This window comes from Meleagris gallopavo, chromosome 1, assembly GCF_905368555.1.
Source record: "Meleagris gallopavo chromosome 1, MGAL_WU_HG_1.1, whole genome shotgun sequence".
Lineage (NCBI taxonomy): Eukaryota > Metazoa > Chordata > Aves > Galliformes > Phasianidae > Meleagris > Meleagris gallopavo.
The window spans coordinates 37,694,073-37,717,242 of NC_139404.1; the positions used below are offsets into that span (position 1 = coordinate 37,694,073).

General features: G+C 39.2%; 1 protein-coding gene across 1 annotated transcript in view; it reads left to right on the top strand.

The window, feature by feature from the left end:
- The window catches only part of ZDHHC17 (zDHHC palmitoyltransferase 17), a 73,505-nt gene that overhangs the window by 34,291 nt on the left and 16,044 nt on the right, over positions 1–23,170 (top strand). Inside the window, exons 6-10 of the mRNA XM_085221623.1 lie at positions 1,240–1,304; positions 2,059–2,221; positions 12,993–13,118; positions 14,338–14,480; positions 16,987–17,087. Coding sequence (XP_085077749.1) covers positions 1,240–1,304; positions 2,059–2,221; positions 12,993–13,118; positions 14,338–14,480; positions 16,987–17,087 — 598 coding nt within the window. The remainder of the gene's footprint in view (positions 1–1,239; positions 1,305–2,058; positions 2,222–12,992; positions 13,119–14,337; positions 14,481–16,986; positions 17,088–23,170) is intronic.

Below are 23,170 nucleotides of genomic sequence, written 5' to 3' on the forward strand. Positions count from 1 at the left end.
AGTTACTTTGAAGAGGGATCTGCCTCAGCTCATGTTGAAGCTTAGTGTGACTAATAGGTGTAGCCGGCTCATCTCATATAATTTGGAGCTCATCTTCTTTTTTCCTCTTTTAACTGTCACCTAGTATGCAAAACGTAATTTCAGTTTGTCTGGTGGTATCACTGAAGGAGTCATTTTTACCTCCTTCCAAGCAATCAGGTGTCTGTTGATCACAAAGCATTGCATTTCTGCATGTAATCTAAAACTTAAGAGTGATTGTTTATGTCTCGTTAGTACATGCATGTTTAGAAACATGTAGTTCACACACTGTGACCTGTGAATCGAAGTCATGCTTCTTAAGGATAAATGACCTTGAGGCTGGGCTGTGGTTGTAATTTCCTTCGCAATCTTGGCAACAGGAGCTTGAAGGGAGCGAATGCCAGCAGTTGTGTGGCTTTAGGAGGTTCTAAAGGATATAGTCTGTGTGCATACATAGAGGAAATAGACTTAAATATTGGTCTTAGTATGTACAACTTGTTTCTCAATAAGCTGGGCAATGAAGTAGTGGTTCTCCTGCCCTCTTATTAATTGCTTTTTATTTCTGATTTTTAATTTTATTTTTTTAGCTTAGCAATTGAGTAAGAATTTTAAAATGCACAGGTATCTGCAATGTGGGGATCTTTTAAAAGCAGTTATTAAGTTATTTAATAGAAATAAATTGAATTTTGTGGATAACTGTTGTCTGTGTCAGGCTAGTAGCACAGTGGATGGGAGTCCCAGACTGCTGGATGTTTGGCAGATAGCAGAGCTGAGAAGTGGCAAGTAGGAAAGCTACTTCTATATTTTGGGTTTCTCTTAAGAGTTTCTGAAGTAAATGGTTTTATTAAAACACTTTCAGACTAATTTTCTTAGTAAGGGCTGAGGGAAGTAGCATAGGAGATACTGATATAGCTCTGCCACCTCTAAGTACAAATGTTCCGGTCTTGAATTAAGTTTAGTTTAGAGTAATTTTGTGCTGCCAGGCTGTGGAACTTGCTCACATGTGCTTGAGGGTCTGATCTGGCTCTGAATGTACATAGGAGCCACCAACTTGCTTGCCTCACCAAGCCAGAGATCTACAACAAGTCAAAACACTCTAGGTAGTAGATGCTTTACTTTCTGATAGAGGTTAAATAATCGTTTTATTTCAGATGTCCTGCATACTGCTGTTTTATCTACTTGAACAAACACACTTATCTCAGCAACTTTTTTTTTTTTTAGGATGTAGATATGATGGATCAAAATGGAATGACACCTCTAATGTGGGCAGCTTACAGAACACACAGGTAACACATATCCTCGCTGCAATTTTTACTTAATCTTGGTGTTAACTTCACACGTTGTTTGGAGTAATGACTTATTTTGAGTTTTTGAGAGTGCTTTGGTTTAATTAGTCAGTGTACTTTTCACAATTGCCACTTTATCTTTTTTAATTTGTGACCTATTCCAGAGAGAAGATACTATCAAGATATACTTAGTATTATGATTATTTTTTTTTAACTGAGTAAATCTTCCTATGGAGACTGCTGAAACAAATTGGTGTAAAAAGGCAATTCTCCAAAGAGCAAGTTAGTTTGAATTAGTTTTCTGCTTGGAAACTAACTTGTCTCCTTTGTTTTTTGAGTGAAGCATAAGTGAGTTTTTGCAAATACCTGCCATTTGCCACCAGCATTTTTTATTTGCATCTTTAGGAATGTGAAGTGGAAATCTGAAATATTTAGAACTTTGATATACTGTCTGTATAATCATTTGTTTTCTTTTACAAATCTATGTTAATACTGTTAGTTGTTGAGAGGCACGATAACAGAATTATGTACTAAATGTGTTGCATGACATTTCAGAAGAAACTCCTTTTAAATTCAACAAAATTGCAGTTGTTCTTTGGTGGGAGTAGAATTTGAGCCATTGATAATCATCAGCAAATATGTCACTTCTACATAATGTAAGTGATGAATATTCTGTATAGAAGTTGAACTCAATAACAAGAAGTTGGAATGTATTGAATTCTTTTGTAGATCTAATAAGACTTTTCTTTTCTAGTGTGGATCCAACCCGATTACTACTTACGTTTAATGTTTCTGTTAATCTTGGAGACAAGTATCACAAAAACACAGCATTGCACTGGGCTGTTCTAGCAGGAAATACTACAGTTATTAGTCTTCTGTTAGAAGCTGGAGCTAATGTTGACGCTCAGAATATAAAGGTAAACAGTCTGTTTTTATTGTAAGTGGTTTGAGATAGAAATCTGAAGAATAAATTATTCTTGTGGGTATGGCGGGATCGTGAAGATGGAGCAAAAATCATGCCATTAACTTTTATCCAAGTGTCAGTGTTTATTAACAGTGATGCGTAACTACTAAATCTGAACCTTCAAAAGTACCCATGTAAACAATTTATGAATGGTTAAGTATAAATACATATTTGGGGTGGGGTGCACCTTTAGATGGCATGCATGATGAGTCATTTATTTAGATGAAAAAGAAACCTGGCTGAACATATTCTAGTGAAGTTTTGGGGTGACTGTCTTTTTAAATATATTGAGATGTGGGAAAGTTCATCTCCCAGTGGCAAGGAAATTGAAGACAGAAAAATACCAGTAAGAGTAGATTACAAAATTGGGCTCTTTCTCGTATCAGAACTTCAAGTTGCCTGGTTATTTTGCCAGAACCACTTAATGAAGATTGATTCTACACTAACAGCCCATCCTTAGTATGTGTTAGACCAGCCACAAAGCTGTTAGAATTTATGTGGTAGGCATGGAGTCTGTAAGAGAAGCTTCTCTGATGGAGGGTGGGCCTATTCAATCTTTGCTCTGCAGTGTTTTTGTCCAGAGCTTGTGCATTACTGTTACGTATAGCAAATCAGATGTACTTTATCACCTGAGTTGTTTCTTTTGTGGTGTCAGAATTCAAGTTTAGAAAAAGAATTTTCCACTACTCCCTTTCTCTTCAAATATTCTCCCGTAATATTGAATGTTATAAATATTATAGATAGACTGCAAAAATACAGGTCCACACCTGCATTTATAAAACATTAAATATCTAATTAATTTGACCTTTCACCATTTTTCCTACCAGTTAAGATGGCCAGGCCTTACTTCAGTTGGAATAAGTGATAGAAATGTGCTTAAAACAAATAAAGCTAATAATCCATTTTCTTGAACAGCATGTAACAGTGTTTTTAGGGATGCATTTTAATTTACTTAGAGCTTTCTGGGTTCTTGTCAACGGTTTACGGGCTGGTTCGGCCCGGTTCCGTGACTAGAAGGGCGGAGGGATCCGCAGATCCGCGCCCCCGGAAAAAAAAAAAAAGAAAATAAGGGACCCCGAAATAATTGAAAACAGTGGCAACAATCTGAGGTAAAACAAAGTAATTTACTAAATATGGTATCAACAGAATTTTATAAGGAGAGAGAATGTGAAATTGATGGTGGATCGGCCTTACCACAACGCTGAGATGAGAAGCGCAGGCAGAGAAGCGCAGGCGAGAAGCGCAGGCAGAGAAGCGCAAGCGAAGCAGCGCAGGCAGAGAAGCGCAAGCGAAGCAGCGCAGGCAGAGAAGAGAGCATCAGGTGACCTTGCCGGGAGTTATATCTCCTCGCTGACCGCAAAGCCCCCTGGGGAAACGTAGCTGCTCTTCTCCGCTGGACAGGCACCCGGAACTTGAGCATCAGCAGTCAAACCCCCAGTACATTGCATGATGTTATGATGTGGAATACCGATAATGAAAAATCATGAAACCATGACATTCCACCCCTTATTCCACATCACTACATCATGCTTAATATAGACAAACAAAATATAAACACACGCACTAGGAATTACTGACTGCACTCCCTCAACATCAAGTTCCCTTGCGGTACACATTGAACATCCCCGTTTTCCTGCATCACCCACCAAGTGGACCCAGGTCCCTGGGCAAAAACAGTTCCACGAAGAGGTTTGTCCTTCTCAGAGGCTGGAATAACCCAAACTGCCTTTCCCAACATATTCTTTACATGTACAACAGGGACTTTATCTCCCTCTACGGTATGTAGGGAGCTGGACTGGGTTGGACCACCACGATTGATAGATCCTCTGGTATTGACTAACCAGGTGGCTTCTGCCAAATGCTTCTCCCAGTGCTTAAATGTACCGCCTCCCATTGCTTTCAGCATAGTTTTTAACAACCCATTGTATCGTTCAATCTTACCTGAGGCCGGTGCATGGTAGGGAATATGGTAAATCCACTCAATACCATGACCTTTAGCCCAGGTACCTACAAGAGAATTTTTAAAATGAGTCCCATTATCTGACTCAATTCTTTCTGGGGTACCATGTCGCCACAGGACTTGTGTCTCAAGACCTAGTATGGTATTTCGGGCGGTAGCGTGGGGTGCTGCATAGGTTTCAAGCCACCCAGTTGTTGCCTCCACCATGGTGAGCACATAACGCTTACCATTACGAGATCGTGGCAAGGTGATATAATCAACCTGCCATGCCTCCCCATATTTGTACTTTTGCCATCGCCCTTCCTCCCAGAGAGGTTTCATTCTCTTGGCTTGTTTAATTGTGGCACACGTGTCACAGTCGTGAATGATTTGCGCAATAGCATCCATAGTTAAATCCACCCCTCGGTCTCTAGCCCACTTATATGTCGCATCTCTCCCTTGATGGCCTGAGGTCTCATGGGCCCATCGGGCTAGAAATAATTCACCCTTGTTCTGCCAGTCCAGATCTATTTGGGCCACCTCAATTCTGGCAGCTCTGTCTACCTGATGGTTATTTTGCTGCTCTTCAGTAGCCCTATTCTTGGGCACATGGGCATCTACGTGACGCACCTTTATAACCATATTCTTTATTCGGGCAGCAATATCTTTCCACAGGTCAGCAGCCCAAATAGGTTTACCCTTTCTTTGCCAGTTGTTTTGCTCCCACTGCTGTAACCACCCCCATAGAGCATTTGCCACCATCCACGAGTCAGTGTAAACATAAAGCATTGGCCACCTCTCCCGTTCAGCAACATCCAAGGCCAGTTGGACAGCCTTTACCTCTGCAAATTGGCTCGATTCTCCTTTTCCTTCAGTGGCCTCTGCAACTTGTCGTGTGGGGCTCCACACAGCGGCTTTCCATCTGCGGTGTTTCCCCACAATACAACACGATCCATCTGTGAATAGGGCATATGTCTTCTCATTTTCGGGTAGTTCATTATATGGTGGGGCCTCTTTAGCACGTGATATCTCTTCTGCTGGCGGTGTTCCAAACTTTTTGCCTTCAGGCCAGTCCATGATCACCTCTAGGATTCCTGGACGGTTGAGATTCCCCATCCGCGCTCGCTGCGTAATCAGCGCAATCCACTTACTCCAAGTGGCATCAGTAGCATGATGGGTGGAGGGACCCTTTCCCTTGAACATCCAGTTCAGCACTGGCAGTCGAGGTGCCAGAAGGAGCTGTGTTTCTGTACCGATTACTTCGGAAGCAGCCCGAACCCCCTCATACGCGGCTAAGATCTCCTTCTCAGTTGGAGTGTAGCACTCTTCAGACCCTCTGTACGCCCGACTCCAGAATCCCAGGGGTCGGCCTCGGGTCTCTCCTGAGGCTCTTTGCCACAAACTCCAAGTGGGACCTTTCTCTCCAGCAGCAGTGTAGAGGATGTTCTTCGCATCCTGTTCCATCCGTACTGGCCCCAGGGCCACGGCACGGGCTATCTCTTGTTTAATCTGCTCAAAAGCCTGCTGCTGCTCAGGACCCCACATAAAATCATTCTTCTTCCGTGTCACCTGATAAAGGGGGCTTACAATGAGGCTGTAGTTTGGAACATGCATTCTCCAAAAACCCACTACACCCAGGAACGATTGTGTCTCTTTCTTATTAGTGGGTGGAGACATGGCACTGATTTTGTTGATCACATCTGTTGGGATGTGACGACGGCCATCTTGCCACTTTATACCTAGGAACTGAATTTCCTGGGCAGGCCCTTTCACTTTGCTTCGCTTAATAGCGAAACCAGCACGCAGAAGGATCTGGATTATTTGCTCTCCTTTCTCAAAAACTTCCTTTGCTGTGTTGCCCCACACGATGATGTCATCAATATACTGTAAGTGCTCAGGAGCACCTCCCTGTTCCAGTGCAGCTTGGATCAACCCATGGCAAATGGTTGGGCTATGTTTCCACCCCTGGGGCAAACGATTCCAGGTATACTGAATGCCCCTCCAGGTGAAAGCAAACTGTGGCCTAGATTCTTTGGTCAAAGGAATGGAGAAAAAGGCGTTAGCAATATCAATGGTGGCGTACCATTTGGCTGCCTTTGACTCCAATTCATATTGGAGTTCTAACATATCTGGCACAGCAGCACTCAATGGGGGTGTGACTTCATTCAGGCCACGGTAGTCCACCGTCAGCCTCCATTCTCCACTGGCTTTACGCACTGGCCATATGGGGCTGTTAAAAGGTGAGTGAGTCTTGCTAATCACTCCCTGATTCTCTAGTTGGTGAATCAGCTTCTGAATGGGGAGCAAGGAATCCCTGTTGGTGCGGTACTGCCGTCTGTGCACCGTTTTTGTAGCAATCGGTACTTGTTGCTCTTTCACTCGTAGCAACCCCACGGCAGATGGATCTTCTGACAGGCCAGGCAAAATAGACAACTGCTTAACACCTTCTGTGTCTACAGCAGCTATTCCAAAGGCCCATCGATACCCTTTGGGATCCTTAAAATATCCCCTTCTGAGGTAATCAATACCAAGTATGCATGGAGCCCCTGGGCCAGTCACAATAGGGTGCTTTTGCCAGTCTTTACCAGTGAGGCTGATTTCGGCCTCCAACATAGTTAGCTCTTGGGAACCTCCAGTCACCCCATGAATATAAATTGATTTTGTCCCTTGGTGACTCGAGGGCATTAGAGTGCACTGTGCACCAGTATCCACCAGGGCCTTATATTTTCGTGATTCTGATGTGCCAGGCCATCTAATCCACACAGTCCAATAAACTCTATTATCCCTTTCCCCCCCCTGGCTGGGGGCAGGGCCCCTCTATTTGTTACCTTCATTGTCTGCAGCAACTGGAGCAATCACCTTTTTGGAGAAGTTCACCTTGGTGGTTGATTTGTCTTGTAACTCTCTTACCCGTGCTTGAAGTACAGGAGTAGGTTGTTTATGCCACTCCTTCATATCTTCTCCATGGTCACGTAGGTAATGCCACAAGGCAAAACGTGATGTGGTCTTACTGTTGTCACTTGCTCGAGCAGGAGAACGTCTTCTTTTGATGGCTGAGACATTAGATGCCACCGGCTGGGAGGAAATCAAGTTGATGAGCCCCTCCAATAGGCTGTTTTGGGAATTCTGGTCCCCATTTGATGTATCCGTTACCTCCATGGATTTATCAGCTTCAGGCACGGTTGATAGTTTGTCTATTATATCTTCTTGTTTGTTTTCCATTCTGTCCAGCTTTTCAGCTACCTTTGTAATGGCTGAAACACAAGCTCGCAGAGGGCTTAAATGTAACTCAAAGTCTTGAAGTTTATTAACCAATTCACTTATAAGGGGTCTTCTTTCCCCTCTGCCATACATTGCTGCAAATGTGCTGGCGTACCTTTCTGGTGCGGTCTTTGTGAATGTACGCCACATGTTTGGTGTACACCTGACTCTCTCGGGATCATGCTCTTGGTCTGGCTCGTCAGGAATGAAATCGGGGCTATGTAGCATTTCCACCACAGCATATTCTCTTAAATAACAGATGCCTTCTTCCATATCAGCCCATTTCTTTTTCTCAGGCATCAGATCATCTTTGAAGGGGTATCTTTCTTTTACAGCTAACAACATCCGCTTCCAGAGGGTAAAGGCCTGGTTCTGGCATGTACTAATACCTCTGTCAATGGCTGAGTCCCTGGCAATGCCACCCAGTTGGCGAGCTTCTCTACTATCCAGCCACACACTGTTGGCCCCATTGTCCCAACATCGAAGTAACCAAGTGGCAATAGGCTCATTTGGGTGACGTGAAAAGTCTTTTCTCAGACTTCGAATTTCATTCATTTTCAGAGATCGATCAACAATAGTAACGATATCTTGCTCACCTCTTACTCTTTCGGGACTTCTTGTTGCCCTCATTGGCGCCGGTGACCGTGGTCTTACTGAGGGCCCCTCCCCTGGACTTAGGGGTGCTTCTTGTGGATCTTGGAGCCACTCCTCTGGACCTCTCTCCTCTTCTTTCTTCTCTTCTAACTGAGTCGAGATTCGTTTCATTTTCCGTCCTCTTACAGGGGCAAGTGACATCAATTGTGGTGCTTCTTGTAGTTGATCAGGTTGGTCAGTTCCAATGCTCTCATCCTCCAGTTCAGCTCGGAGCCTGTCTCGTTCGATTATGAGAGTATCTAGCTCAGATTGGAGGGTGTCTTGTTGAGATTGAAGACTGTTGAGTTTGGATTGCAGGGAGTCTCTCTCAATTCGGAGGGCATCTCTCTCAGATTGGAGGCTGTTTCTCTCGACCAGGATACTCTCTCGCTCATTTTGCACTGTTTCCCTGAGACTCTCCTTTTCAATTTCACAAACTCTCTCCCTCTCCAGGATAGTATTGAATAAGGCCCGGTAAGCATTAGCCAGGCCCCAAATAATTTGGGCCTCCTCAGATCTTCCTGAGCCGCGACATTCCTGTCTCAAATATCTGTTTAAATTTTCAGGGTCTTTCAGGTGTTCTGGAGTAAAGTTCCATGACACCGAAGATTTCCATCTCTCTAAAGTCTCACCCAGGCCTCTCCACATTCCCTGCCACTCAGTATTTACTGGTTTTGGGGCAGACTTCCTCAAAATATAATAAATACTAATAATAAGTGAAATGGTGAGCAGTACATTCACGGAGATTAATAACGTGATCAGGTGAGCATTGAAAATCCGCATAAAGAATTCAAAGGAGAGGCTGGAAACCTGCTTAAAAATCCCCAACCCTGTAAAATTAGCAGCTCCCTCTGGAATGGTATGCCACATAATATGCAGATGCCACATAGTTATTTCCATCCATGTTTTCAATTGGCTATATATACCTATTGCTCCATAGAGCAAAGTGGTGAACTTAATTAAGGCCCAGTATGTTTTTAGCATTAAGAAAGAAGAGACAGTGGCATGCAGCCCCTTAAAAGGCAGTTTCAGTAGAGAAAGCATTTTTTCTCTTTTTTTTTTTTTTTTTCTTTTACAGAAACAAGATAGCAAGGCTCAAAGTTTACAAATATCCTAGAGTATTGGCCGTCCGCCTGGACTTTTCAAGGTCACGCTTTCAGACAGTACTGGTGAAACAGATAAACTTTCCCAATGAAGCTGTCTGAGAGCGGAGAGAGAGATTTGTTCAAAAAGCTAAAAAGCAACTGTTGCCCGCATTCTCCACCAAGAATGTCAACGGTTTACGGGCTGGTTCGGCCCGGTTCCGTGACTAGAAGGGCGGAGGGATCCGCAGATCCGCGCCCCCGGAAAAAAAAAAAAAGAAAATAAGGGACCCCGAAATAATTGAAAACAGTGGCAACAATCTGAGGTAAAACAAAGTAATTTACTAAATATGGTATCAACAGAATTTTATAAGGAGAGAGAATGTGAAATTGATGGTGGATCGGCCTTACCACAACGCTGAGATGAGAAGCGCAGGCAGAGAAGCGCAGGCGAGAAGCGCAGGCAGAGAAGCGCAAGCGAAGCAGCGCAGGCAGAGAAGCGCAAGCGAAGCAGCGCAGGCAGAGAAGAGAGCATCAGGTGACCTTGCCGGGAGTTATATCTCCTCGCTGACCGCAAAGCCCCCTGGGGAAACGTAGCTGCTCTTCTCCGCTGGACAGGCACCCGGAACTTGAGCATCAGCAGTCAAACCCCCAGTACATTGCATGATGTTATGATGTGGAATACCGATAATGAAAAATCATGAAACCATGACAGTTCTACATGCAGTAGTTATGTATTTATGCAGATATGTTTCCTAGTTTGTAAGGTCAGTTGTGAGACAAATCGTAATGTAGCCACACTTCTTGCAAACTGTTAAGAAGCTCAAGCTTTTCTCTGTGCCACCTAATGGTAAAAATTAATAAGTAGGGTTTTTTTGTGGAAAAAAGATCAGTGTGTCATAACTTGCTTCCCATGACAAACTGATTAGTGTACCTGAAGTCCTCACCTTATCTACACTTCTGGACTCTTGTGAAATCTGTAATACAAATTGATATGTTTGGCCAACTGAAATGATAGCAGCTAGCCTGCAGCAGTTACGTTATTGACAGACAGCAGCAGTCAGTAGGAAAAATAGGCTTTTAAACCTGCTGGATCATGATGTCTTTCCAGTCATGCCAGAAGAGACACGTGCCAGGTTTCATTATCTGCAGTGGAGTCAGGATTACTTGTATTCCTTCCTGTTGGTTTCTAGGATCTTCAGATGTCAAAATCCTTCTAGCAGGGATGGTTTCAGTATTTATAAAGGGTGTTGATTTGGGTGATTTATTGCATGTTCATCACAAGCACATAATAAACATGAAATTGTTATCAACTCTAGGCAGGCTATATTAGAAAACGTCCTGTTGCTGGCTTTCTAGTTTTGGAGCAGGTTGGAATCAGTCACCTCAGTAAGGTCCTACTTCTACGTTGCATGAGAGTTTGAATGCTATAGTGGAGAAGACCTTAAAGGAAAATACAATCACACTGTTATTCCAGAATAAATCTTGAGAATTTGGAGGATAAAAAAAATAAAAAAGGAGAAGGAAAATGTCCATCCTGGAAGTAAAATTATATAAAGCAGCAATGTGGATTATTAACACCTAAATGTGTATATATCTTTGGTACAGTTGTTTCAAGTTAATCAAAGTGGATTTGTGCTGTTCTTGTTATTTATCCTATTTGTATTATGCTGTGCAAGAAAATAACAATTTTCTTTTGGTAGTAAGAAAGGTGTTTTTTTTGTGTTTTTTTTTTTCTTATGAGACTCAGATTACAATTGGAATTGGAAGCTTTTTAGTAATCAGGGGAGAGTTGTGGGTTTTTAAGTATCTTGCCTTAGTAGCAGACAGACTGGGCAGGTGAGGACAGGATTTCACAACAACTCAGCTTATAATTGGAATTAAATAGTTAAAATCTGTTAATAAATTGCTAAATAGATATTAGGTGTAGTCTGTTGATTATGCAGTGTATCCATAAGTTTGTCTGTGGAAGTCTACATATAAAGTTCCCTATGGTAATGATACTTCAGATTATTCTTTCTGTCTAAATCACTCAAAATATATACTCTTGAAACCTTATTGCTTTCTGTCAGTCCAAGTTGTTTACTGGACCAAGATCCCTGATTTTTTTTTTTAATTGCTTCTTAAGCAAGTCAGCCATCCATCCCTGTGAATACAAGGAAAATATTAAAATACCCAGATGATTAGACACATAGTCAAAGATTTCTTTAAAGCTCCCTCAATCTTTTTGTCTAGGCAGTTCCTAGGTGTCTCATGGCCCTCTAGTGGAAGGGATGCTCAGCTGGACCCCAAGACAACTTCAGGATTTACTTGGGAGATGAGCTCCCAGAGAGAATTGCTTGTCCACAGGTAATCTTTATGGTCTGGAAATATAAAGTGACATTAAGAAAGAAAAAAAAAAAAAAAGAAAAAAAAGAAAATCGCGTGATGTCTGGAGTTTTCCAGATACTAGCAATTCAAAATGAGATGCCATTAAATTTTGCGAAGCAGGCACCATAGTTTGATTTCAGGCATTTCTGCTGAGAATCAAGAGGCTTCAGTCTGTTTCTTAATCATCTATCAGAAGGATATTCTTTTCTTACCGATTTTGGTAGTTGAATTTTTTGGACAGGCAGCCTGTAAGATTCTGTTAGTCAGCAAAACGCTTCACCTCATAATCTGTAGCTTATGCTGTTTGCCCTTCTTTTAGAGATCTGGAGCAAGATTTCAAAGGCAAAGATGACAGCTAAGTCTTTCTGTGCCATATAGATAGCTAACTGTCTTTTTTGTTTTTGACACCTCTTCTGTCTATAGTAATGATTGCCCTTTGTGGGTAATTTCAGTTTCTGGTACCTGTCTCACTTTTTTTTTAGGAGGGGGCCAAGCGATGGAGGATTCAGCCATTTTTCAAGCCTCCATGAGTGCTTTGTTTAGGAGGGGATTTAACTCCAGTAGAAGAGAGGAGGAGTCAAATGCAAAACTGAAGCTGGAGGTACCTGCAATTGGTTGTCTCTTGCCTCCTCTATAATTTTAGACCCAGTCAATAGTTTTCATTTAGCTCTCTTCCTGGAAGTTTAAAAAGCAGTGATATCAAATCAGTTTGTTAGGCTCCTTTGGCCCCTGTATGTCTCTCTCTCTTTTTGCTTTGTCTGTCAGTTCTCTTAAGGTAGGGAATGTGAAAGCATGGACTGTTGCTGGCTTTGCACCTGATGTATGTGAAGCACAAGCCAAGCATCAAAGCTCAGTCTTATGGAATAAGTTGTACATGAGCAATCAGTTAATTCTTTCCCAATTTCTTCCTTGATCTTCATTAACTAGACAAACTTAGAACATTAAACTTTTGGAAAAAAAAAATCCTTATTTAATAAATTCTATGGTGTTAGTAACTTCACTCTGCCAAGAAAGCAGAGAATTAAGTCAGGCTTTAGACTGGGAGAGTTTCCATGATCCAGTGGGTTATGAGTTCTGTTTCTTTGCTGGATTTCTGCTGCCTGTCAATAGCTAAGGAAGAAGCACAGTCTTTCTTTTACAGACTAGTGGGCTGTGTATAGAGCAAGGAAACAGAGATGTTATGCCAAAGGCAACAATTACTACATTGTCAAGGCATGTATTGTCAGAATTACTTAATATTCTGTTTGACCACTTGTATAGTTATGAGAGTGTGAAAAAGATCAAAAGGAATGATGAATGAATGATGATTGGTGTCGAGTATGCTGTAAAGTAAAAAGTAAATAAATAATAAAAATCAATGCCATAATTCTGTTTCAGAAGTGCTCTGAATGCATTTTATTTTTAAATCAGATTTTTTCCCACTTTTATGCTCTTGGCAGGGAGAATCACCACTTGATCTAGCAAAACAGAGGAAAAACGTTTGGATGATCAATCACCTGCAGGAAGCAAGGCAGGCTAAGGGATATGACAGTCCATCCTTTCTGAGGAAGCTAAAAGCTGATAAGGTGAGAAGTAGTATAGCACTTATGTAAGTCAGTGTTACTGCTGACTTTGGTGGGAGGAAGGAGTCATGTTTGTTTAGTGTAAACAATTCAGTAATGTATATTCCCCATGTTTTAGTTCTAGGAAATGCTGTCTTTTTACACTAAAAATAATTACAAAAGAAAAATAAAACAGCAGAGCAAACAACAACAACAGCAACAAAACTGCAACCCACCGTAAGCCTCCACAGTAACCTTCAGCTTTTGTGCTGCTTTAACATTAAGAAAGTGCCAAGCAGTTGTACTGTTGGGGCAAATCCAAGATTATTACAAAGCTGATTCTCAAATATGTAAGAGAAAACAGTATTGTAGATACCCAGAACAATCATCTCCTCACTGTTATGTAATATTTTGCATTCAGTGATTAAAACAGTTGGTGTTGACAGTCTTACAATGTCATGAGAATCTTTAATGTGGAGGCCTTTTTCTGCTCAGGTTAGTATCTGATGCTGTGGAGAGGAGGAGACAAGAAATAAGGGTATAAAGGTTACACTAGCATGAGGAACTTCTGTTTGCCCATGGTCTGAGGACTTGTGTATTGTTAATGTTTTCTTATTGGTGAAAATACTGTGCTGAGTATTAAGTGTTGCTGTAATTTGTAATTGTTTCTTGATTTAAATATACATTGCATCTTGGTGATTACGGCACTGACTACAGCCTCTGCTATAATGGCATGGCCATACAGTAATGAACAAGTATGGCCCTTATGTGATCTGTGCGTTGCATTATCTGCACGTGTGCACTTTCAGTATCCAAAATAAGTTGAAAGTTCCTTAAACAGGAACGGTACCTACATAATACGACCTATCTTTCTTCGTATAGTCTTCAGTTTGGCAGTCTGTTTCGTACAACACTTTTGTCTAGGCAGTATTACGTGACCGGAGATTATCTGCACTATAGTCTATAATATGTCACTGCATTCCAGTGCTTTTAAAAAAGAACTGCTATTGCCTTCATTCTGGATTAGTAAAATCTCCAGAAGGTGATTCTTATAAAACAAGTAGTTAATTTGTTACAGATTTTAGGAAATTTTTTTTGCATGTATGCTGCAGATACATAAGTATAAGTTGATTAAAAAAAAAACTCGATACAAGTTTTTGTGACTGTCTTTTTTATTATAGAATATTATTTTACAATCTGTTCCTAAAAGCAGAATTACTTACAGATATTTGTTTCTATGTAGGAATTCCGTCAGAAGGTGATGCTGGGGACTCCTTTCCTAGTTATTTGGCTTGTTGGGTTCATAGCAGACCTAGACATTGATTCTTGGCTCATTAAAGGGCTGATGTACGGTGGTGTTTGGGCTATGGTGCAGTTTCTTTCAAAGTAAGTATTTAGCATGCGTACAAGAAGTGTTTTTTGGCATCTCATTTGTTGGATACGTAATCTTAAATTTGTTTTTCATGTGGTTTTTAGACGTGCTACTTTATTTACTTATTTGTATCATTATTCCTTGGAAAGTACTTGTGCAGCTTTGCTCCATTGTCTTGCAGATACATATGGAATTACCTTAGTTGGATACATTGAGTTTATAGAAGCTAAGAGCAAAGCAGAAATTCAGTCATTCTCCAGAGGAGGGTGCTGAATGTCTGTCTGACAAAGAGTTATCAGTGTAAATTGTATAGAAAGCAGTCAATGGAAAAGCTATAGGGACAGAAAAAAGGCCTGTGCAAGTATACTATCAAAACCCTGTTTTTGTGTAAAGAGGTGACTAAAGAAAACAGCTGCTTTTTAATAGTGTTGATTTGTTAACTAATCTTAAAGTGCTTTAAATGTGTTTGTGATTACTTAAATGACTGTAGATATACATAAATGTGTATATGCACAAGTGTACTTTAGCAGATTTTCAGGATCTTTAGACTTCTTAATTTGTGCTTTGCTTTGTCATGTGTGGTGTGTATAGAAGAATCTGCTATATAATTGTACTTACAAGCTATCTCCTTTTCTGGCACTGAATATCATGTTTTTTTTAGAACCACTTGCTCCTCCTTCCTTTCTACATAGAGGAAAATAAAATATTTCTGTTCCATAAAACAAGTTCATGGAATCTAAATGATGTTAATACATATGGGAAGGGTGGTCATCAGACTAATGCCTCTGAAAGATCTTTGAGAAAATTTCTTCAGTCTTTTTGTTATCTGAGGCTGTTCAATCTACTGACCTCCTTCTACTGCTAGATCCCTTGGTAATGCAAAGCCTCAACCACACTTCCTACAGTCAGGGATGACATTTCAGTTTCTCAAGATGTGTGTTGGCATCATTTCTGTTCTGTTTTTGATCTACTCGATACCTGCTCACGATTAACATTATTTCTCTTATCCTTTGCTTAATGTTCAGTTATGCATGATTTTCAAAGTGTTTTTCATAAAGTAGAGATTTGAATGATACTTTTGCTATTATTACAGTAATATTTCCTTTGCCTTTTGAATTTTAGCTAATTTGCTTAGCTCTGTTTTCTTCCCTCTCCATTCACCAAATAAAAAAGTGTGTAGGGATCACTGAAGGAATAGTTACTGCAGTGTAACTGCTGTGTATCCAAATTTATATTCACATTTTATTTACCACCTTAACTCATCACCTTAGCATTTCAGGATTTTCTCAAAAGATTTAAAAAGCTTATATTAAAGGAGTTAGAGCTACTACAAAGGGATACAGGAATAAAATGAAAACTATTAAGTGCCTGTTAGAGGAGAGTTACTACAAGGGACTAAAGGAGTAAAATGGAGGCTCTTCAGTATGCAGATAACCATGGCAGCTCAGAGGCACTGTCAGGACAGAAAGCCAAAAGCTTCAGTGTAAGGATGTTTAAACAGGAAATGGAAGAAGTTTTATTTCAAGGAGTTAAGCAGTTTAGAAGATGATTTTTCATATGTTTAGCAGCTCTTCTCTGAATATGGAGTTACCAAGTCACTAACATAGTTTGTCCCAACTAAATTCAAATTCTGTGCAGAATATTCTTTAAAATGCAGAGAATGAGAAGGTAAGAAGAATTCTGATGGCTTTATTTTTGTTTTCATTAATGTAGTAGCACTCAGGCTTGCAATTTGACAAATCTGTTGTTATGGGAAATAGCTAATTTTCCTCTGATTTTCTATTGGAAACTCTTACAGAAATGTAAGATTCAAGAATCCGAAATATTTCAACTGTGTAGGCTGATAACTCCAAAGTCTCTTAAACCTTTTCCTTCTTGAAGTAATTTTAACATCTATTTTCCATTGTACAGGTTTCGTGAGTATTTTTGGCATTGGAATCTTGTGTGTAAATGCAGCTTGCAACCACCATCCATGCTGTAGGTTAGGAATCTCACAGATGTGTAACTGCTATCAGTGTAGTTTTAGATAAATATCTAAGCATTTCACTTTTCTTGTGTAGTTCTTGATTGCTGCAGTTCTGTTTGCTTATAAAGCATTATGCTCAGTGAACCCTGGTACCTTCCAAAATAGCAACAGAAAAAACATTTTGGGTTTTCCAATATTGTGAACAATTTCAAAACGAACTGAAGACTTTTTTTTTCCTGTTGAGGACTCCGAGCATTTTGATTTAATGTATGTAACGAAGATATTATTTTTAAATCAGATAAGGAAATATTATGAGATTATATTAAAGTGGTGATGAGTCATTATAAACTAAGACTTATTAATGGATTTTTCTTAAATCAACTATTAACATTTTATTTTCTGTATAATACATATTTCTGTTATGGCTGTTATCTTGCCCAGGATGTTCAGATCACGTTTACCTCATTTATCTGGTATGGAGGTTTACTTAGGAAAAAAAAAAAAAAAAAAGTACAACATTCTGATGTACTTATGACATTGCTTCTGCTTTACAGGTCATTCTTTGATCACTCCATGCACAGTGCATTGCCTCTTGGAATATACTTGGCAACAAAATTCTGGATGTATGTGACGTGGTTCTTCTGGTTTTGGAATGATATCCTTTTCTGTGTACAGTAATATTTTCTTCATGCTAGTAGTATGAGGTAATATCCAGGGTTATTCTTCATGAAAGAGTAAGTATACTACTTAAAATTTTGGAGGACCTGTCTCCATTAAAAATTGTTTTGTGTCTTGATGGTAGTTATTTTTTTTTTTTTCTTTAAAAATATGATATTGCTATGCTTCAGAAAGTAGATTTTCTTCAAAACTGCCTTACAGCAGTCTGCAAAATCTCCTATGCTTTGCCAGTTTAAGTGGGGAAATGTAAGCAAGTCTGTAAGATATGCTATGGCTGTGAGCTGATGAATTTTAACTTCACAAAAAACAGTAGGCAGTTTGATCTGCATTCTAGTGGAGTTAACTTTGTAAGTACTTCTTAAAGGTTTTACAAATTTTGTCTCATGCAAACTGTAGATAAATTTGGTTTTAACTATTTTCAGTCTTTGAAGATGGATGCATTAGCAATACTAGATTACAGAGTACACCCATCTTTTTATGTTTTTGACTGTTTGCCTAGATATGAGCTTATGTATTCACTGGGGTAGAAATTGTTTCAGAGTTCAATGAAAAATGTCCCTTAGCCCCCCCAAGGAAACATATTGAAATTCTTAAACAACTTTCTTTTGTATTTTAATTACAATAACTTAAAAAATGAATAGACATTTAATGGTTTATTTAAAATGCTTAATGTTTGCAAATAGTTGAAGTGAATTTTATATTTATGATGGATATTGGTCATAAACTGTGCAGTTTCAGGCACCATAATATGAGGACTGGAGGGCTACAAAGGTGGGAAGAGGTCTGAAGGCAAAATGTGTGAGAAGCAGCTGAGGTCCCTTGGTTTTTCAGCCCAAAGCAGAGGAGCTGAGGGGAGGCCTCATGGTGGCATGCAACTCCTCAAGAAGGGAGCAGAGAGGCAGACTGAGCTCTGCTCTCTGTGACAGCAACAAGAGAATGGCATGGAGCAGTTTCAGGGGAGGATCAGGTTGGAGCTTAGGGGAAGGTTCTTTACCAGAGGCTGGTCAGGCCCTGCAACAGGCTGCCCAAAGCAGTGGGCATGGCCCCAAGCTGGTGAAATTCAAGGAATGTTAGGACAGTGCTCTTAGACATAGGGTTTGATTTTGTGTGCTCCTTTGTGGAATTGGAAGTTGTGGTGATCCTGGTGGAACCCTTCTAACTTGAGATATTCTGTCATTCTGTAATTTCCTGGAAAGGGTTTTTTTGCTTCAGAGAAATTATACCATGAAACAAGATAGTAGCAATGCAGTCATTTTATTATCTTCTCAATATGTTCGTCAATCTTAGCTCATGGTTTTGATTTCAGATGGAAGTGTAATTTTCCATGTCTGACAGAATGGAGTAGATAGTCTAAATACACCATGCCTTTAGAGTGAAGTTGCTTTTTCTGTTATTTTTTGGTGAGAAAACATGCCTGTCTTCTGGCAAGTAGTGAAATGAAACTTTCTCACGCAGGTTTAACAACTTCAACATCTCATTTCTGATCTCTCTGTATCTTGTACAGTTTGTTTAGGAACTCATGGTTGAGTAGCAAATGTTGAACTACCTTGAAAAGCTTTCTTGTGCTAACATAACATCATCTTGAACCGTATGTAAGTATGTGCTCAGTTTTAAGTCAGTCCTTCACTGGATTAGAATTGCTTCTACAGCCGACACGGCATGATGATGGCCTCCATCTTGATGTGAAAAGCTGTGTCTTAAGGCTAGCAAATAATCAGGTATTTTTCCTGGAGTGTATAGTTTGTTCATATTCCAATGAAAATTGATGTCTTTAATGTGTACCAGCTTGCTCAGATTTTTATTTCTGATAGCCATCCTGGTTAATGTAACTTGGAGTTTGTCACTGGGTAATGTTCACTAGAAGTAGTAAGCATAGATAATTAAGTAATCTGAAACTGTGACTTGAGAACATTGATAAAATACTGTACTGCTGCTGTAATTTAAGTTTGTCTCAAAACCTTTGCAAAAGTTTTTTAGATACAAAAGTAGTCTGAAAGATTCAGTTTCTACTGATTGCATTCATTAGAGCTGACGCAATTCTGTGTGACAAGCAGCTCTGGAGGCAGTACTTGGGGCCATCTTCCTTTAATTGATGATTTTAAATTGGAAGTCTTTGTAATAAGATTCTAGATCCATTCTTCTTCTGGAAAATTGCCCTGTAGCTTTATTGAAGGGGAAAAAAAAAAAAAAAAAAAAGAAATTGCATGCCTATTCTATTTTTATAGCATGAGGCACAATGCTGTGGTTGGGGAAAAGATTCTTGTATTTTTACAGCTTTATATAATTACTTATAGCAGACCAGAGTACTACTTTATACTCTGTAATGTTCATCCGATGATGAAACCTGTTCTGGTCATGTCATGAATTGTGACAATATTTTGCTCAGGAAAAATGTTTTGAACTTTAAACTGTCAAGTAATGCCTTCCTGGAACTTCAGATGTAATATTACAGGTAATACAAAAGTCTTTATTGCTGCAAGCATTACTTCAATATTCAAATATTTGTTAAGAGTTCTCTTTTGTAGATTTGTTGAAGGTGTCTGAAACAGCATCTGGTTTGCTGGTTTTAATCCTAACGAGGCAGGAAAGGGCAGTAGAAGCAGCGTATCATAAAGAACATACAAAACCAAAGTTATCAGTAATTTCTTGAATTTAAGGATTGTCGCGTGGAAAATAAGGTCTTCTATAAATTACATGACTTACTGATGTGTCATTTAAAGACCAATCTTGAAAGTAAATTTGAACAATTTATATGACTCTAATGTGCTTAATTTTGTGCATGTTTCCATTTGATTGAATTTTCTTTGTGTTTTCTGAGACTGATTTATTTGTTAAAATAGAATACTCTTCTTTATAGGAGTGAAGAAATTCCTGAACCATGCATTTACACTTCCCTTCTGCTGTTTTGCCTGTAATGAAGGATAGTTGTCCTATTCTCTTAGTTTATCTTCTACTGTTTGCGGAGCAGTGTTAAATAATAATAATAATAAAAATCCTATATACAGAATTACTGTATTTTAATTTACTTTTATTTTTAAGGGGGGGGGGAAATACATTGAAATTACAGTTACAAATAATAAATCCGTAGAGTATTTTATTCTTTTCCTTTAGCATTTTGTAGGTAGAACGTTCTCGTGTGTCCTACAGAAATTCAGGGCACAGATATTGAATTTCTTTGTCAGTTGTTCATGCCATCTTCCAGTTACAGCTGAACAAATTGAGCTTGTTGTGATAGAGGTTCTTTTGCTATTTTTTTTGTTTTTTTTTTTTTTTGTTTTTTTTTTAAGATTTCAGGGATTGCTATAATCCAAAATAATCACAGGATAATTTTTTTGTTCTAATGCTTCCATTTGATGCAATTTTTAGGATGTAACTTTCTTTCATTATGCTCTTTTGGTATGGTGTACCACTTGCAGTGCTGAGGTAATAAGATGCAAGGCAAATTCAAAATTGTTAAAGAATTGTCGCTGACCTTATTGGTTATCATTATGACTAATGCGCTTCATGTATTGACGTTTTTTAAGTGAAGGAAAACATGATTTCAATTAAATAGTTGTTAAAACTTGTTCTAAGAGAATGCATGATTATTTTCATGCTTTCGCAAAGCTGTTACAGTAGCATTCTGAGGCAGTGGCACAGGCTGCCTGGAGAAGCTGTGGATGCTCCATCCCTGGAGGTATTCAAGGCCTGGTTGGATGGGATCCTGGGTAGCCTGAGCCAGTGTGTGGCAGCCCTGCCCATGGTGAAGAGCTGCTACTGGATGGACCCTAAGATCCTTTCCAACCCAAGCTGTTCTTTGGTATTTTAAAATTAGTAACAAGTTAATTGGTACAGTTAAACAGTAAAAACAAACAAACAAAAAACAAAACAAACAAACAAAAAAACCCCAAACCCCATAGAATCAAAACTTAAAGGTTTCCATCAAGAAAGCATTAAAAAAAAGAGTATTAGCTGGAGAAAGAAAGAAGCAGTGACTTTGTTTCTGAAGGAATCTAAACAGGGAAAAAAAACGATCTCCAATTTCAGCTGTCCATAACTTCCATTTAAAAAGTAAAAAATTGTGGGATGGTAGTGAGTCAGTTACTTTTTGGAAGGTACGGGATTTTTCTTTATAAATAGAGGACAGAGGTCAGATGTAGAGGCCTTGCCAATCTTTAGCTGGTAAACATGGATATCATCTAATAAATATCTAGCCATATGAGACCTCTTGTATAACTGTAGGTGTGGATCTGAACGTACAGCTGTAACGAATTGGCAGATTCATTAGCTTGTGTTGATCTGACATCTGATCCTAGCTGCAGATCTTTAGGAGAAAAGAATTTATTATTGGCTTTGTAGTTAGTAGAAGGGAGCATCTTGATATAATGTGCTCTCTGGCTTGGTTTCAGTCTATTGTACGATGTGTAACTGTGATACCAGGAATTGGCATTTGTTTGGGCCGTTCTAAATAGGCTGCAGGTCAGGATAAAAAATTAGCTGATCGCATATTTGCGTCACTCATGGGGTTTGGAATGGGATGGGGATTGCTTGTTTGGTTTTGTTTCTTTCTAATGAGGCAGTCTTTAGGTTCCAAGTGGTTTCCTGGAATGATTTTCAGCCTCTTCTTGTTCTTAAACGTTATTGACTGTGACTGAAGGTAGGAAGCATTTTGTGTTTGTTTCTGCTTCATCTCTCGCAGTGAAAGGTGGGGAAACCTTATAAAAGGCAGAAGGTTAGTATGGTGCCAGAGGTAAATGTTGTATCATGCTTTTTCAGCCATTAACATGGTAATGGGTTTTTCTTTGTACAGTTGCAAATGAGGATGTTAGGACAAAATGAGGCACTGTCTCTGGAGAGCCAATTCTCTACTGGGTAGCTAATGCAAAGTTACAAGGATTTTGTTATGTATGGAGAATTTTGGGAGATGCTTGTGATACAAGTTGCTAAGATCTCTCTGGAAGTAAATGTCAGAGGAGAATTCATGATTTAAAAAAAAAGAAGAAATTGTATGGCACTGCTTGTCTGACTTAAGGGCCTTAATGCTGACAGTAGGATGTGGCTTTACTTCTAAACCCCTGTGTTTCTGTATGTTGCCGAGTGATTGAAGGTAGGTGAAGTGAGTCTCACGGTCTGAGTTGTTTGTCTACATGAGATTCTAGAAATGTCCTGGAAAGTACAATTCTTAATTTTCTTTCTCCTTTAGACTGTGGCTAGTTTTTATCCCCTTCTCTCCATTTTTGTTTAAAATTTATGAGCAGTATCTTGGGTTTATTTGAAGGTACTGGTTCTTACAGTCTTCACAATTTATGTAGTTATAGCTTGCCTGTACATAAATCACCTTTCTCATGTGATCTCCTAGCATCTCCTGTCTGTGGTATTTATCTGTCACAATTTATATCTGTCAGCATTACATTCATCTCATACCACCATGGTAAAAGGCAAAATTTAGAATCTGTGTTAGAGTTTCTTAGGCTTTCCCATGTATTTTATGGGGTAAAATGTAGGAAGGGCAGATGTAGAAAAATTCTGCATACTGAATTTCCTGTAGCTTGAATCCATAGACATGCCACATTGTACAAATTTTGATCAGTTGAAAGAAATTTAAAAACCTTAATGTTATAAAACCGTTTTATTAGATAGAAAATAAATTGTCTTTTCTCCTGTCTTTTTTAGAAGTCTAGACATGACGTATAGTAATTAGGAATGGTCCGTAACTTTTTTTAGTTGTACCTTTATTGTTTGTAAGAGCTGTCTGGTTAAGGTATTTCTAACGCGAAGTTTTCACTGTTGCAGCAAATAAAGCTCAATGACAATATGAGTATTATATAGAAAATTTAATTTCTCTGAAGCTATAAAAAACTTAAGTTGAACCAGCTTAGTTTTGGCAGCAGGTAAATTTAGAAAAAAAAGAGGAAGAAAGTAGATTTTACATATACTAAAGTCAGAGCTTTTCATCTGTAGTGTATCAAATAGAACTTCATTCAGTTTATAGTATAGCTGGTTGGTTGTTTTTTTCCCTGGAAACAGCTGTTAGAGGAAAGAGGAAAGGTGAGTCTTTAATAAGACTCCATGACCAGATTG